The 17,263-nt window shown below is 49.3% G+C and overlaps 1 protein-coding gene across 1 annotated transcript in view; it reads left to right on the top strand.

Moving 5' to 3' along the window:
• The window catches only part of TRIB2 (tribbles pseudokinase 2), a 29,536-nt gene extending 18,870 nt beyond the window's left edge, over window positions 1-10,666 (top strand). Inside the window, exon 3 of the mRNA XM_004696042.2 lies at window positions 9,318-10,666. Within this exon, the coding sequence (XP_004696099.1) occupies window positions 9,318-9,786 (469 nt within the window). The 3' untranslated portion in view covers window positions 9,787-10,666. The remainder of the gene's footprint in view (window positions 1-9,317) is intronic.
• The last annotated feature ends 6,597 nt before the right edge of the window (window positions 10,667-17,263 follow it).

Raw genomic sequence — 17,263 nt, 5'->3', positions numbered from 1 at the left:
GGGGGCGGGTAAGACCTTATTCTAGGCTTATTATGATGTCTTGGGGGCACAAGAGAGAGCGGCCTTGGCTGTTCCTGAGTCTTGAACTTGTTCGGTGTGTGTTCCACCATCACTGCGAGAGCTCCCTTCACTTGAGCCCTTGCTCTGCAAATGGAACATCCCTGGTCCCCTGGGTCACTTGTGCGGACAGACCTCTGCCTAGACCTGCTCATCGTGTCCCCTGAGAGCTCCCTGGAAGGACTGGCAGGGTCTGGGAAGACTGAGCCCTGCCTCCCCAGCCCTCCTGCCCTTCCCACTACCCCACATGGGAGTGGTCTGGACCCTTGAAGGAGGCTGAGCAGCATCTTTGGGCACCCCTGGCTCTCCCTGGGCAATACCCAGGTGGGTGAACCCCTTCTCCGGCCGAGCTGCCCCACAGTGACCTGTAGATTGCCTGAGGAAGCTGGTCGATTGATTGGGTTGGTAGCCTTCCTTTGGGAGCCAAGTCTGAGTGCAGTGGAGGGGGCGGTGAGGGGAGTATTGATGAGGAGTTCTGAACTGCATCCTCTTCCTCGGGTTTCCCTGTCGGTTCCTATGGAGACGGAGAAGGACTTCCTCTGCCAGTGCCGCTGCGGCCTTCTCGCTGCACTTCTGTGGTTTCTCCACCGGCAGTAGGAAGGACGCGCAGAGGTGGAATGGCTTTCCCGCTCCCCCGGGCTCCCTTGGCCATGATGACTCAGAGCCCCGGAGGAACTCCCACCTCAGGAGGCTGGGGTGGCGGATCCTCCAGCCCAGGCAGCCCCTCTGCTGTGGGAGGCACCTGGGCGCCTGAGTCAGAGTGAGTTTCTCCTGCCAGGCTCTGCTGCCTCCTAGCCAGACACTTTATCTTCCGAAACTGCAGTTTTCTCAGACTTCAAGCCTGTGTGGAGATGTTGGGGGTCCACAAGAGGACTTCGGGACCTTGTAACCAAAGCAGCTCTCTCTGTGGTTCTGTGCCACGTACTCTTACCCCTGCCCCTCTCCCCAGCAATGTGGGTTAGCTTGAAGCCTGGGGGGCAGGGGTGGTGGTGGTGGTGCAGGTTAAGCTCTGGGCTGGGAATCACAGGTCTGCCGTGCTCCCCCTCCGAGGGAGAAAGATGCAGGCCGTCTGCTTCCAAAAGATTCAGATTCTCCGAAACCATATGCAGGGTTGCTCTGAGTTAGGATTGACTCGGTGACAATGAGTTTGGGTTTTAAGCTTGGCATGGAGGTCTGTTCCCCACGCAGACTCTAAGGAGCCGGGGCAAGGTTAGCTGTCAGATTCAGGTGACGGTTGGGGGGAAACCCGTGTGTGCAGGAAACAAAGACTTCATGATGGAGAGTGTACATGGGACGGCCCAGCAGCCGAGTTCTGCCCGTTGGCGTTCATTGTGTACACTGACTGCCTTCCCCTGGGCGCCCCTTTCACAGGTCCCCCAGGTGGAACTCTGTCCCCTAGGAGCAGTCCAAGTTGCTTCTCAGTAGCAGACCCAGCTATGCTGGGCCCAGCTGCTGCGGAGCTTTCTGGCTTGCCTCTTAGCCTGCCCGGACCCACCCAATGCCAAGGCCTCCAGTGGCTTCTCTGAATTTCACTGACCTCGGGCTACCGGACTTCCTGTCCCAGCCAGGCCCACTTCATCTGGCTGAACTCTCAAGCCGACCCCACCCTGGCCCACCCTGTCCTGATCTCTCCCTGCCAAGAGCTCTCCCTGATGCTTCAAGGTTTAATTAAAAGCAAAGCCTACTTTGCTTGAATAGGCCATTTTTCACCTGGTGGGTGGAGCATTCATGAGCCGTAGCGGTTGGAAACCTGGGCTGGAATCTAAGTTCAGCCACAAACTTGCCAGGTGGCGTGGGCAAGTCACATCTCCTCCCTGTATCTGTTTCGGCATCGCATCCATGGGCATACAGTTCTACCACGGGCGTAGCGATTGGATACTGTATGTGATGGTGAGTTGGCCACTGAGCACGTAACCATTGTTCTGCCAGGGATCCTGAACACAGTGATGTGCTGAAATAGCCTAACATGATCTCCTTACATGCAGTCTCCCTTTAAGAGGTTTTGTTTTCTCCAACACTGTAAAATTCTGTGCTGCTGGTGTCTTGATGCATTTCATCGAGAGAGCACTGGCATTAGCATAATCCCGATGTGGTGGATGGTCTCCATTTGGGGATTACCAGATAGATAGCCCTGGACCTTTGCAGTACTTAGAAATCAGAGTGAGAGACAGTATACCGGTATGTCCTAGCGTGTAATAGCTACTTAGTTCCTGGTGGCTATTTTGTTGTGCTTCTTGTTAATTCTATTACCATTAGGATTAAGATTTCCTACAGGAAGTATTGGAATCACTGTCATTTAAGGATTAAAGAAAAGAAACATTTGAAGTTAAGATGTTTTGAAGTCAGGAGGACTCTTTTCAGGCCACTTCAAAACCAAACTCACTGCCAACGAGTCCATTCTGGCTCACAGCAACCCTACAGGACAGGGTAGAACTACCCAGTGGTGAGTTTCTGAGACAGTAACTCTTGACGGGAGTAGAAAGTCATGTCTTTTCCTCACGGAGTGGCTGGTAGTTTAGAACTCCTGACTGTGCTGTTAGCAACCCAAAGAGTAACCACTATGCTGCCAGGGCTCCTGTCAGGCCACGTAGCCATGTGTCACTTATACAGAGGAGAGACTGACAAGAGAAGAAACCGTTACCTGTGGCCAGGTTGCTAGTTAGAGTCAGTGGCAGGGCACAAGGAGGCCTGTGAGAGGGAAAACAGGCCCCACTTTCAAGGCCAGCGGGGCGACAGCCAACTAACTGCACTGGAACACCACATCCTGCTGGTCCGGGCTTCCTCACCTGGCAGCAGGGTCGGGTGACACAAGGCTCTGGCCCTGGGTTGGGCTGGCGTGGAGTCCACAGGCTGCCCATGTGTGAGCCTTGTTCATTCAGCAGGTCTAAAGCAGGGCGGCTGGTGCCTTCCTGTGCCAGGGACAGATTGCAGAAGGCATGCAGGGATCCAGCTTCTCTAGCCAAATACATCTTGCCTGGGGCTCTGGTCTTGCAGGGAGGTGGCTCTTTCTGCTGAGAAGTTGCAGGCGATGAACCGTTCCACACAGAGCGCTTTTCCTGGTTGCTGGCTACCCTCCACCCCTGCTGTGTCACTCTGGGGAATCTTTATTCTTTGTGGACCATCTCAACTCCTCCCTCCTCCTTCAAGCTGCCCTGATCACTTTAATGGGGAGTGAGGTGAATGTAATGGGGAGTGAGGTGAATGAGGGGACCAGCACCCCAGGTGGTGGGGAGAGGAAGTAGAAAGGTCCCGGGAGGATCATGGTCCAAGAATTCATATCTACTTGGAGCTGGCTACCTGGGGTGTGCTTGCCACTAGGCCCCGGCGCTGAGGGTGGGGAGGACCGTCTCAATGATTACAATCGCTGATTTTTGAGTGAATCTTGTGACCGCTGGAACCCACTGCCACTGTCTCATCTTTCCGCCTCTGACAGAGGATAGTCTGATCACTTTGCTGCCACTCATGCTAGTGGAAACCTTCCAGTTCTCCTTCTCCGATGGGTTTCTGCCCTGCACGGGCTCCGGCATGGGCTGGTCTTCCTGCCATCACCACTGTTTCTTGTACATCCTCACGTCTGGTACCTTGCTGGGCGCTGGACTTGCATGGCGCAGCCTTCTCCCCACCCTGAGTAAATGGATTCTGCCACCTTGTGTGTGTACTCGGTGCTCAGTTTGGGAGCCAACGACCTCATGCTGCTCGGTGCCGGGTGCGATGAAGCTGGCGCTCTGTGTCCCCAGTAGAATGGCCACACGGGGCTCTGGACGGTGGCCTCAGGGAAACGGAGCGCCAGGCCTGTTGGCGAGGCCTCTGTGAGTGAGTCCGAACCGCCAACCCAAATGTCGCTGCCACCTGGATGTACAGTGGAGCATGTGGATTCCTAGGTCCACAGATGCTTGGGCGTGAGAAATGCCTCGTCCCCAGACTTGCGCGGCGCACCCCAGGAATGGCGAAATCGCTGCGTTTGATCCTCTCCCGTTTCAGCCATGTGTGGGTGCCCCCCTAGGCATGTCGCCTACGTGCTCCGGAGACAGTAGCCCCGTTTCCCGGAGGAGAAAGCCAAGGCCCAGAGACGTCCAGCAGCTGGGCTGTTTGCAGAGCAAGTCCTTGGGGACAGGAGCTGACCTCTGACCCTGCCTTGCCTGACTCCCCTGTGCTTCCCCAAGATGGCGTGTGTCCCGAAAAGTCCGTGTTTAAGGACGCAATCCAGTCTGCTCGCCTCGCCCTTGCCTGCGGGTGATGTAAACAAGTTCAGGATGTTCCCAGAAGGAGGCAAGGTCAGAAGAGTGCAGCGGGAGCTTCATTTCCTCGTCTTTTCCAGACCTCTCTTTCCCTCTGCTGGCTGCTCGCTTTTGCTTGATTGCAGGTTCATTGGCTGCAATTCCCAAAGGCAAGCCTTTCTTCCTTGGCCCCCTTTGATTTAACAGCCTGGGAACTCCTGAGCCCTTCTGACCTTGAGGTTAGCAGCCAGGCACAGTCATTGTTTATGCCCCCCAAGGACTCCTTGGAGGGGGCTGAATGGACCAGATGGGCCCCACAAGCATTTACCCGATCCTGAGGAAGGCTTGCAGGGAGAGGGCCTAGGATAGTTTGCCTGCAGGGAGCACTGCTACTCAGGGATCAGGAAGGCTAGCATCCTGGAAAGAGAAGACCCTTGGGAAAAGGGGCCTTAGATTTGGCTTTGCATAAAGAGCTTGGGGTCCTAAGGGCCATCTCCCCAAACAGCAGAGCCCGCAGGAGTCAAAGTCCTTGCGTCCGTATCTACCACCCAGCCCACTCTGGTCTCTTCCTGGTAGTTTGTCAGCCATGTCCTCCAGAGATCTTTCCACTGGACCTCTACTTCATCGCTATGAAGGAGGAACACTGGGGGCAGAAGGGGTTATGTGTTGGGCTGATAACTGCAAGGTCAGTTTCTTGGGAGAAAGAAGATACCATGAAGATTTAACAGCCCTGGAAATCCTAAGCGGCAGTTTTGCTGTGTCCTATAGGGTCACTGTGGGTCCAAGTGGACAAGATAACAATACGTTTGGGATTTTTTTTCTTTGGCTTGTTAGTCACAATGAAGAACCCTGGATGTATAGTGAGTTAGTCGTCGGAGCACAAGGTCAGTGGTTCAAGCCCACTAACTTCTCAGGAGAAAGATGAGGCTGTCTGCGCTCATCAAAATGCAGAGTCTTGGAAGCCCAATGGGACAGTTCTACTCTGACCTCTATTGTGGCTGTAAGTCACATGCAAGGCCCCCGCTGACAGGAGTGCCCTTCAAGCGCTGCCCGTGAATCTTAACTGGAGTCTCCTCCATGGAAGACAAGAATTCTCCTGCCTCTCGCGTGTAAGCGTTCAGGATTTTAGATGCGGATAAGGGGATGCGGCGCACAGGTTATGTGGACACTGACTGCTTTATCGAGGATGCTCGGGCAGCCTCTTTAAAAGAGCTCCTTTGAGCAGAGGTCTGGAGGTGAGTGGTGCACCTCTGGGGGAAGAACATTTCAGGCCAGAGGAGAACAAGTACAGAGGCTCCAGGAACAGTAAGGAGGCTGGGATTCAGAGGGGACGCGTGACTAAAGAAAGCCACGTGGTCACCTGCAGCCCTGGGGGAGACATTAGCTTCTATGTTCTGCACCACTGAGGATTTTGACATTATCCTCTGATTCGAAGACTTGTGCTTGTTCCACGGGCCCAGCCATTGTCACATAGGTGGAGGCTTGATTATTTTTATTGGTTCTACCATGGTGAAGACCGTGAAATCAGAGGTGAGGAGTTTGGCTCACCCCTGAAGCTAGGCAAGAGCTGCTGATGGCGGGGCAATGTGCGACAGGCTGGAGAAGGGAGGCTGTTGAGGGAGAGCACCTCCACAGCTTGTGTCTGTGGCTCCCTGTTCTCCACGCCTTGCCGTTTTTTGCTGATTCATCTCAAGTCTCAGAACACCTAGTGAGACTGCTATGGGTCAACCCCACCTGTCACCTTAGATTCGAAGAAGGAAAAGGAAGAGATTGAATTGCAATCGGTTTAATTTTAGCTAGATCCCTCCAGCTATAGGGGAAAGTGCCAAACAAATAGATATCTATATGAGTGCGAAAATAAAGGGGCATGTTGCTTTATGTTATAGAATTGCAGTATGTTAGCACCGCCATGGATCTTCAGTCTGTCTTGTCCAATACTCTTGTTTGAGGCTAAGAAGCAGAGGTGGGTGACTCACTCACAGTGAAGGTGAGAGACGGCGTCCTGGCTGCAAACTGGCCCTCCTAGCTCCTAGCCCAGTTGCCCTTTCTAATCACCACGGCAATTTCTTGCTCATTAATGAAAATCTGTGCAAGGGAATTGGTCACTTCCTGATCCTTGAAACCCCTGTAAACCAAATCGAGAATCTTACAATGAACCTGGGATTTCGCCAGGCCTTTGGCAGTAGAGCGCTCCCATCAACTCTCCTTTTGACTGCGTATCCCTTCCCTTCTGCAACTCTGTTAGTAGACATGCTGATCGTCCTGTCATGCCAACACTGGCCCTTGGAAGGAGGAAGAGAAATAGCAGTGGATGGGTCTGGTTTCCCATCCTCTACTGATGGCCAAGACGCCACTGTGGTGTCTTCTGTCCTCAACTTATTTAATATTCACTAAAGACACCTAGCAGCAAAAAAGAGTAGATGCTTTTATGAGCACAGCAATATGGTGTTTATACGTGTTGTCTAAATTCCAACTCTAACTTCTCTTCCTTTCTCCCAACCCTGTGTCACCTTCTTAGTGAGATGGGATGAGATGAGACTGGATGGGATGAGATGAGACTGGATGGGAAGGAATGGGACTATAGCTTTCTAGGACCCTAGAACTACTGTGATGAAGTCTGGCAGGGAGAATAGGGGGAGGGTTTAGGCTGCAAGGACTGAAAGGTAGTAATTATTAACTTTCTACCAAGAAGAGTGGGAGGTTAGGGAAATAGGAATTCCCCAGAGGCCTCTAGGCTAAGAAAGATTGGTCAATCAACTTGGAATGCTGATGGAAGACAGCTTTACAGTCTCAAGTGTAGCAAGTCTGTTTCTTGAAAGCCAATTTCTGCTGTCGGGAATTAGTACAGTAAAGTATGAGAATTCATTTCCAAGAGCAATTAACTGGGCTTGTATGTCTTTTATACCCAGTGGTTATGTCAAGCCCTCTCGGAGACAGTTGCTCCTAGGTCAAGTCAGTCCCCACCCACAGCAACTGTGTGCGCAACAGAACAAAGCACTGATCAGTGCTACACCAGCCCCACAATCGTTCCTATTCCTGAGATGATTGTTGCAGCCACTGTGTCAATCCATCTCACTGGGGACCTTCTCTTTCTCGGTGCCCTTACACTTGACCAAGCATGGTGTCTTTCTTCAGGGACCAGTCTCTCCTGACAACATGTCCAAAGTATGTAAGATAAAGTCTCACTACCCATGCCTTGGAGATAGAAAGGCATATAAAGATTATTTCTAATTTCCAGGGAGGTTGGAGTTTAATCCAGTGTTTACCCAACACTTCAAGGAGAGTCCTCCAGTCCCAGTTGCCAGTGATTGATTTTTGACTCCTAGTGACCTCTGGTGACAGAGTAGAAAGGCCCCTAGCGTTTTCTTGGCTGTGATCTTTATGGGAGCAGATTACCAGGCCTTTCTCCCACAGAGCCACTGGGAGTTCAGTCTTTCTGTTCACAGCTTCATGTTTAAAGGTGGTTGGTACCACCAGGGCACCTTTGGTAGTTCTTAAAAGACAAAGGGAAAGTTGGGGGCAGGTGAGTAGTTTGAGGACTGATTCTTCTTCTTCTACTACTACTACTAACACACACACACACACACACACACACACACACACATAGTGAGAAATCAAAATCATAAGTGTGGTTACAGAAAGAGGGAATGTAGATAGCCTATGCCGGATAAAGCCCTGATGGAGCAGTGTCTTACACATGGGGCTGCTAACTACAAGGTCAGTATTTTGAACCTACATGGGAGGGGGATGAGGCTTCTTGTTGCCATAAAGACTTAAAGCCTTCGGGAGCAGTTTACACTGTCCTGTAAGTTCGCTATGAATTGGTATCTAGTTGAAGGCAATGGACTGGTTCAATGGTTGAAGTCAATTGAAGGAGCAGCTGGGTGTTGCAAATGCATCCTCATTCAGAGCCTCACGAAAAGGTTGGAAGCGCACGCCCACTTAGAGGTCCCTCAGAAGAAAGGTCTGATGATCTTGTTCTGAAAAATCAGCCGTGCAGACCCCTGGGGAGCACAGTTCTACTCTGACAGACAGTAGGTACCATAACTGAGTCTTAAAAACTGTGGTCTTTAAGTAAGGTGAGAAGCACCCACCTAGGAGTGTGGTTGGTGGGATAAGAGATGATATCAACAGAAATGCTAGGAAACAGAAGATGGGCTTGGTAAGAGAATATGAGCCTCAAATGGACTAGGTTTTGAACCTACTTCTGTCAGTGGGAGAAGGCTCCCATTAACATTCAAAATGCCAGGGAAGAACTTTCTCTCATGGGACAACTAAGAGATGCTTGCACCAGTACAATTTCAGGTCATGTCTGTAGGGAGGTCACCGTCGACTGGCCAAGTATCAAGTTCTATCCAGCATAATAAGATTACAATGGCCTCTTCCTGCTAGTATGGCTGTTCGGGACTCTTGCCTTTAACCATAGCAGATAGCCACTGGCTAGGTCTGACTATATACTTGGCAGGTGGGTTTGGGGCTCCCACCGCCCTTCATTGCCTTCTATAAATGAGTGTTCAAAATTTTAGCTCTGATACTTTTTGCTTCTTGAAGGTGTGTGTCCAGTATTTAAGGTTTACGGAAAATACCTGTCAGTGTTGTTGACCTACATGATCCAAACCACAACAGTGGCGTCTAGATCATCGCTGGTGTTCGGTCAACACCATTTGGTTGGTGAATGAATGAACACTTCAGGAGCCGTTGGGGGTTCCTGGGTGGTGCACATGGTTAAGATGTTTGTCTGGGAACCTGCAGGTCAATGCCTTGAGTCCAACAGGGATATCTTGGAAGTAAGGCCTAGCAATGTCCTTTCTAAAAATCAACCATCGGAAAGTCTGTGGAGCTTAGCTCCACACTGACACACATATGGTCCCCATGGACGCGGGTATCATTTGCTACACCTGTAGGGTCCCCAGGAACAGTTATTTGGAGGGTGGGGAGAATTTCTTTTTCTGTTTTAAATTTAGTAAGAGCTACATCAGAATGACGGGATTCCTGTTTCTCAGATCACCCTTTGAACCTCCTGTTTCGCTCTCTTCCTTGCAGGACCCGGGTCAAGCTGGAAAGCCTGGAAGACGCGTACATCCTGCGTGGAGGTGACGACTCCCTCTCCGACAAGCACGGCTGCCCGGCCTACGTGAGCCCAGAGATTTTGAATACCAGCGGCAGCTACTCAGGCAAAGCCGCCGACGTGTGGAGCCTGGGAGTGATGCTGTATACCATGTTGGTGGGGCGGTACCCTTTTCATGACATTGAACCCAGTTCCCTCTTCAGCAAGATCCGGCGTGGCCAATTCAACATTCCAGAGACCCTGTCCCCCAAGGCCAAGTGCCTCATCCGTAGCATTCTTCGGCGGGAGCCCTCGGAGCGGCTGACCTCCCAGGAAATTCTGGACCATCCTTGGTTTTCTACAGATTTCAGTGTCTCGAATTCAGGATATGGTGCTAAGGAAGTATCTGACCAGCTGGTGCCCGATGTCAATATGGAGGAGAACTTGGACCCCTTCTTTAACTGAGCTCCCGCCCCACAGAGGGACTAGGTATTTCCCAGGTACCAGGAGCGAGAGAGGGCACCGAGAGGGAGTTCTTCCAGGGAACACACATCGCCCGCTTGGTAGCAAGAAAGACATTCACACTCACACGTTTCTTGTTTCAAAGAAGGAAAACCTTCAAGGAGCAGACAAAACATGGAGCATGGGGGCACGGGGCACAGGATGGGGCTGGGCTCTGGGGTGAGGTCTCATGGGTGGCATTTAAGCAACAGGGGACACTGTCGGGCTACTCTGCCCTTACAGGGTCCAGGAGCCCACCCCTGCCAGTGGGGCCACGTCCGCCTACCCTACTTCCTGTTCTGTTCAAAAGTAGTTGTAGATCCTGACAGGACTGAATCTCTGCCTGGGACACACATCTTGGCATCGCACTGTTAGCGTTCAACGCCTTGTCTTGATTCAGGGCAGGTACAATTGGCCAAGGATTTTTTTTTTCCTTCTTTTTAAAACAAGCCAAGCACCAATCTGATCATTCATGGGGTTCACTTCAAAATAATTCGGTGCACACAGACTTACAAGCAACCTGGGTGCTAAACTAAAAGAAAACAAAACGACAGTCTAGTTCGTGTCTCTCTTAATTGCTCTCTTCAAATCAGTTCTTCTAAATAAACGATTTCATATCCTGGTCAGGAAATAACATGTTAATGCTTTGCTCCCTGAAGGGGGGGAAAAAAAAAGAAAGAAAAGAAAATCTGTCCTTTGACAAGTTATTCTGTTCTGTGTCAATTGGTTTGTGGCAGGAAGCTATTAGAAGCCAAACTTCCAGATGTATTACCGCTATCATCATTTAAAGTAGAGGGGGGTGCAAGGGAGGGGAGGAGAAGAAAGAAAAAAAAGAGAAATTCAACTCCTTCGTTATTTTGTCTTTTTTTTTTTTTTCTCTCTCTCTCTCTCTCTCTCTCTCTCTCTCTCTGCAGAATGGTGAGGGTTTGAATTACAGCCATTCCTCTTTGCGGAGATGATAACAGTGGCTTGAGATAGCAGTGTGCACTTAGATCCATCTGCTTTTGCCACATGCCAATCCGCTCAACATTTCGTCCTTGTTTGATTGGATACTAGTGAAACAAAGCAGGTTGTCCCACATAAAATACAGGGCAGCTATTTTGTTGTTTGTTTGTTTGTTTGTTTTGTTCTGACGAAGAACGAACCTTGAGCTTGGAAGACCCTCTGGTTTGAAATGCACCCTCCGTAGAGAGTGGGAAGGCATCATAAGGTGAAAGCTAGGGGTAGATAAATAAGAACAGCAGCTCTCTGTCCCAATACGCACCTTTGTATTTTCAAGAACTCTTCTATTTATTAAGGAAAATGTCACATTGTGATGTATTAAGCCAGTACTTCAATTACGGGTTGACTTGGGATGACATGTTACATGCTGTAGTTAACATTTATCTTTTTTTTTCCTTGTTTGAGTATTTCTGTCCCCGAAATAACCTTTCATTTGGCTCTTCTAGATAGCTTGATTTGATTTCGAGTGGCAAATGTTTTTTTATTACTGCTTTTCTATTGCTGTATGATACAGAAACCTTTCAGCATAAGTATTTGTGTTTTCAGTACCTCAGTTGTTTGGATTTTACTGCTTGTGTATGTTTTGTGAAAATGGTCATGTTTTGGGGTAGGTAACACGTGGACTCTAGTATGTAAATGTTACTTGAATCTGTGCTTAATTCTAGTGTGTGGCATGTATGTGCAGACCCTTGGATGCTTCCCGCCTGCTCTGCAGGCACCATGTTGTTCACGTTCCCCTGAGGGCGGCTTGACCCTTCATCATCAGGAGACAAGGCGGCCCTGGATTTGGCCTTGGTTCTATTTTGATAATGGAAGCTATAAAGGAGAGAGGTGTTTTGCTTCTTTTTTTTCTTCTTCTTTTTTTAACCATTCTGAAGACGGTGCTCTGTCAAGAAGGACCTTATTCTCACACCCCTCTCCCCTGCTTTTTTTACCTGTGTTGTAGGAGGAAAGATTGGTGATGTGCATGGTGGGGATCTATGGCCTCTGGTGCTTTGTCATGCATTTGGTTTAATGTTTTTGTCCTAATTTCTTCAATAAATAAAATTGTGCGTATTTAACTAAAGACCTGGGGTTTGGGAAAATGATTATTTTCTGACAACTGGTTGTGTCTCGCTCATCCCCACCACAACCAAGAACCAAGATCTCTCAGGGTCTCTGCGTTCTTTCAGAGAACGGTGAACCACTGCTACTACGGATGAAAACACACACACACACACACCCCACAAGCTATCTTTCCTTACTTATAGGTCGATGGCAATGTACTAGGAAATACGGTCTCCCTGAAAGGAGCCTGGTGTCTGCTGAGATGGGTTGCTCCCTGCACTGCCAGCAGCTCTGAGGGAGAAAACAGATTTCCAGGCCTGGAAATGAAGGAGCAATTAGTTCTACCCTGTCCAATAGGGCTAGTGGGAGTCAGACACGGACTCGACTCATTGGCAGTGGGTTGTGTCTCCAGGAACTAATCCTTCCAAAGAACTTTGTTCTTGTTCCTTGACATCTCGTGGCTCCTGACTCCCGTGACCTCCTTCGCAATGGAAGATGAGTTGTGGATGAAACCATTGTTACTGAAAGGCTTTGCAAAAACTCATTCAGAAACATCGACGCCAGGCCTCCCTCCATCATCCATCTGAGCCTGGAAACTTCACCGGGCCTATTCCACACCACAGCAGCATGCAGACAAACCCTCACTGACAGACCTGTGCTTGTGCGTGAGGTGCGCCACACCCTTTTTTCATGTCAAAGCCTAGATGCCCTCAGAAGTGTACCTGCAGCTCTGTTTCAGCCAGACTGGCCTACAGGGTATGTGTTGGTCGGGCTGCAATCCACAAGGTCAGCCGTTCAAAACCACCAGCCGCCCTTTGGGAGAGCACGATGAGACTTTGTACTCCTGTGAAGAGTTACAGTCTCAGAACCCCAGAGTCTGTTCCACCCTTTCCTGTAGGGTTGCTGTGAATCAGCATCGACTCAGTGGTGGTGAGTTTGGTTTGGGGGCGTGGTGTGCATGGAGGCCAAGTGCCCACCCACCTGCCACTTAGGGGAGAGAGATGTGGCCGTCTGCTTAACAGAAAGCCTTCAGTTTATGACACCCAATGAGGCATTTCTGCTCAGTCCTATAGGAGTGCAGTGGCTTGCCTTCAACTTGATGGCAATGAGCCCTGGAGCTCAAGTAATGCAGACTTTCTGCCTGGACTCCAGACGCCGCAGGAAGAGCATCTGCACCGCTCAGGGGAGAGTTCTGAGGAAACCATCCAACTCCTAGTAACTCGTCTCCTAGCACCCTTCCTCTCCATCCCGGACCCGCAGCAGCTCCGCCGGAGATGGGCTACACCCATGTCTCTCGCCAGTGGGATCTTTTGTCCAAATAGATCCTGAGGCCTTCGGGTAGTATCCATGGTAGTTGAGGTCACAAAGAAGGAGAAACATAGAGGAGCGCTGATGGCGTAAGGGTTCAGCATTGGGCTAATCCCCCCAGTCAACGCAGGGGCCACTCAGGAGAGAGGACGTGCCATCTTGGAAACCCACAAGGACAAATCTCACCTGCCTTCTAGCGTCCTTGTGAGCCCAAATGGACTCCATGGGGGGGTGAGCTTGGTTTTTGCTTTGGAATTGAGCGAGCATAGGATTCCGTGCGAGCTCATAGGCCAGGCACCTTGTCCAGCGAGAGGAGGTGTCCTGGGCCGGTGGGCACCCCAGTCAAGGTCCAGAAAGATAATGGCCTAGGCAATGAATGAGAAAGCAGAAGCACGCCAGGCTGTTACCCAAGGGGACAGTATTAGTACCCAGCTAAGAACGGAGCTCCTTGAAGTCTTCTGAAAGAGTAAACCTTGTCATGTGTTGGAGGACATGGCTGAAGATCTTTTATCGCCTCTTGGACCAGTCATAAATTTGCAAAATGCTTACCATATAAAGACATCTTCTTAGATCCATAGTACCTGGCCTAGTGGTTACCATCTAACCCAGTGCTCAGGTCTGTACCAAAAGAAGAACTCGAAAAAAGAAAAAAGACCTCAGGGGCATTGAGTTGATTGCAACTTAAACTCTGTAAAAGAAGGTAGAATTCCCCCATGGGTTTCTGAGACTAAATCTAGCAAAGCAGAAAGCCTCATCTTCCTGGTGGTTTTGAACTGCTCGCTGTGTGGTTAACAGGCCACTGTGTAACCACTGAATTTCCGAGACTGTACCTCTTTGTGGGAGTCGGAAGACCCATGGTTTTGAACCACTGACCTTGTGGTTAGCAGCCCACTGTGAAACCACTGTGCCACCAGAACTCCATAGGTAGATGGCAAAGCTCAAACCCCTCTGCCATCCGAGCCAATCCTGACTCATAGCAAACCTGTAGGACAGGGTAGGACCACAGTGTGGTTTTCGGAGACTACATCTACGGAAGCAGAGCGCTTTCCTCATCTTTCTCCAGGTGGTTTTGAGCTGCTAGTCTTGTGGTTAGCAACCTAACGTACAAACCTCTGTGCCACCAGGGTTCAGGTGCAGGTGAGGTACTCAGTCAATAGCTATTAATGGATGTACTGCAAGTGCCAGGAAGGGCCTATCCCATTATCTGCTGGCGAGTTTCCTTCCAATCCCAGTTTTCTACTCTGCACATGATTGAAAAACAGCCAGTGTTAGTAGCGGGGCCTACCAGTGGCTTTTGCTGGGGAGCACATTGGCTGATCCAATTTATTTGCTCTTTCACTGCCTGTGATTAAGCAGAAATGGGCCTGTTGCCTAATGAGTGCCTGTTTGAATTGTGTTCCATCAAACCTTCGAATGTGTGGCTGCGGGGGGGAAGAGAGTTGTTGGCACACATATTCCCAGCCTTTACATAATGAACATCCACCTTGGTGAGAACCCAGAATCGGCAGGCACCCGCCTTCCTTTCTGCTGAAAGATTTAACCAATAAAAAAACCATTGATTCTAACATCCCTTTAAGGATTGATCCTTCATCTCCTTTCTTTTCCAAATCTGGACCAGACAAGGGCCTAGGCCAGTAGGAGAGAAGGCCAGGTGTGTCGGGGGTTAACAGAACCCACTCTGGATGCTTACTCAGTTTCATATTGCCACAACCAGGCAAATTACTTAACTTTTATAACCAAGACCTAATAGTATTATGAGGGCAGACTGAGTTCACTCATTGCCCTTGAGTTCCAGTTCCAATTACAGTGCCCATAGGGTTTTCCAAGGTGGTAAATCTTTACGGAAGCTGACTGCCACCCAATTCTCCCATGCAGTGGCTGGATTCAAACCACTGACCTCTTGGTTAACAGGTAAGCTTGTTAACCACTGTGCTAGTAGAGCTCCTAGACTGAATTAAGACAGGTTGGAATGGTTTCCAGTTACTATAAGTAGTTAAAGGGATAACAGGATGGAGCCCTTTGGTTTGTTGTGGTACTAGAAGCATCAGAAAACGATAGAGAGAGAACTCTGTGAGCCCCCCACCCCCATCAGCCTCAATCAAAGCACCTCCACTTTTATCAGATATATATAACTATATATACATAGTTCTAGTGCCAGTGTATAGGGAAGAGAGTAAAGGTCCTGCTGTTATATACCACTGAAAACCCAACCTCTATATTTTATGGTAAAAATCACTGAGATCCAGGGAGAGAAAGGGCATTGCCAAGTCACCAAGCAGTGGCAGAGTCTGAACTCAATGGTCAAGGTGGGCAAGGCTCCATTAAGTGGGACAGCCCACCACAAACTTCAATGGTTCTTATTAGCCCAATTCTCGCTGTTATCCTGGGTCCTTCCACTGTAGCCCTCTTCCCTGCCCCAGTTCAAGTCCTCTCCAGTAAGCAGCTCTGCGACCAAGAGGTAATGGGTGTTAGTTGATAATCTTCAATTATTATGAATTACAAGTGTATGTTTTTAAGTAACTAAACAAATGTATCCTAATTCATCAACTGTGGCCTTTCGATACCCCTGTGCATGTAAGTCTGGATTGTCATCTAGTAAACCCATTGCAAACAAAAACTCAAACTGTGAGCAGGCTGCTGTGGGGCCGCTTCTAGGGCATGCCAACCAGGTACTTCCGAAGACAGCCGTGATCAGTCCCATGGATGAGCAATGGCAGGTTTCCCACATGTAGACCCCTGGGCCTTTCTTCTGACTTTGTGGTTAGCAGACCAATGCGCAACTCACCATGTCACTAGGGGTCCTGATACACACTTCTTCTAAGGGTCCTCCACTAGTTTCAACTGTTGGCATTACTCAGAGACTCCACAGCCAACAACGCCAAGAAGTAACACAACTTGGAGTTGGACTCCTCCCTTGAGCACTCTGTACCTGCATGCCCAGGTGGATTTGTGCTAGCATGGTAGAACCTCCGTGAAACTGTGGCAAAGGGATGGAAGCACAGGAACCAGCATTTCCTATTTAGTCTGTAGGTAAGTCAGCCTTTCAAGAGGAGTCCCACATTTCAGAGGTGAGTACATTGAGCCCCAAGAGATGAAGTCTGATAAGTGAGTTCATCCCGCTGGGCAGTGTGGGATCCTCAATTGAACTGTGGTTTCTGAAATGGTTTGTACCTGCTTGGAGCCCTACTCCAAACATATGAGGGGGTAGCTCCCCAAATCAAGATTTTTTCCCAAAGCTATGTATTTATTATTATTATTTTTTTACACAACAACCTCATCACTATCAAAGTACTCTCCGTCACACCATTGGTCAAATCTGCAATTCCATTTTTGGGGAACATTTTTCAAACTCATCTGTTGGGATGACTGACAGCACCTCCCTCATTTTTTTTCTTCACCTCTTCTACATCATCAAATTGCTGTCTTTTCATGTCCCTCTTCATTCAAGAAAACAAAAAGAAGTCTCAGGGAGCGAAGTCAGGTGAGTAAGGTGCATGGGGTAAGAGAGGCATGCTGGTAATTTTTTTGCCAAAAACTGGTACACCGAGATGGCTGCGTGAGCAGGTGCACAGCCATGGTGGCAAAACCAGTCCTCCATCCGCCACAAATCAGGTCTTTTTTGTGGCACACTGTTACACAATCTTTTCAGAATGTCTAAATAGACAGCTTAATGAACAGTCTGACCTGGTGGAATGAACTTACAAATGCGCTAGCCCCCTCACATTAAAAAAAAAAAAAAAAAAAAAGAGCATTGTCTTAATCTTTTATTTCACTTGACAAGCTGCTTTGGGGCGGGGCGAGGTGACGATGGTGTCATCCACTGGCTTGGTTGCTGTTTGCCTTTGGGGTCCAAAGAATAGCACTGTGTCTTGTCACCAGTAATGACCTTGGAAAAAAAGTCTGGGTCACTTTGAAGCTGTTCTTTCAAAGCATGGTATATTTCCACTTGATGCTCTTTTCCCCTGGTCAGTCAGAACCTGAGGCACAAATTTTACAGTGACCCTTCTCATTCCCAAATCTTCTGTTAAAATTTGCTGAACTGAGCCTCAAGATAGTCCAGATAACTTCCCCACTTCTTCAATGG

Source organism: Echinops telfairi, unplaced genomic scaffold, assembly GCF_000313985.2.
Source record: "Echinops telfairi isolate 266 unplaced genomic scaffold, ASM31398v2 ScPeMD7_9;HRSCAF=40, whole genome shotgun sequence".
NCBI classification, from domain to species: domain Eukaryota; kingdom Metazoa; phylum Chordata; class Mammalia; order Afrosoricida; family Tenrecidae; genus Echinops; species Echinops telfairi.
Note: the sequence above shows the minus strand (reverse complement) of the source record. Positions and strands in the feature narration are given on the sequence as shown.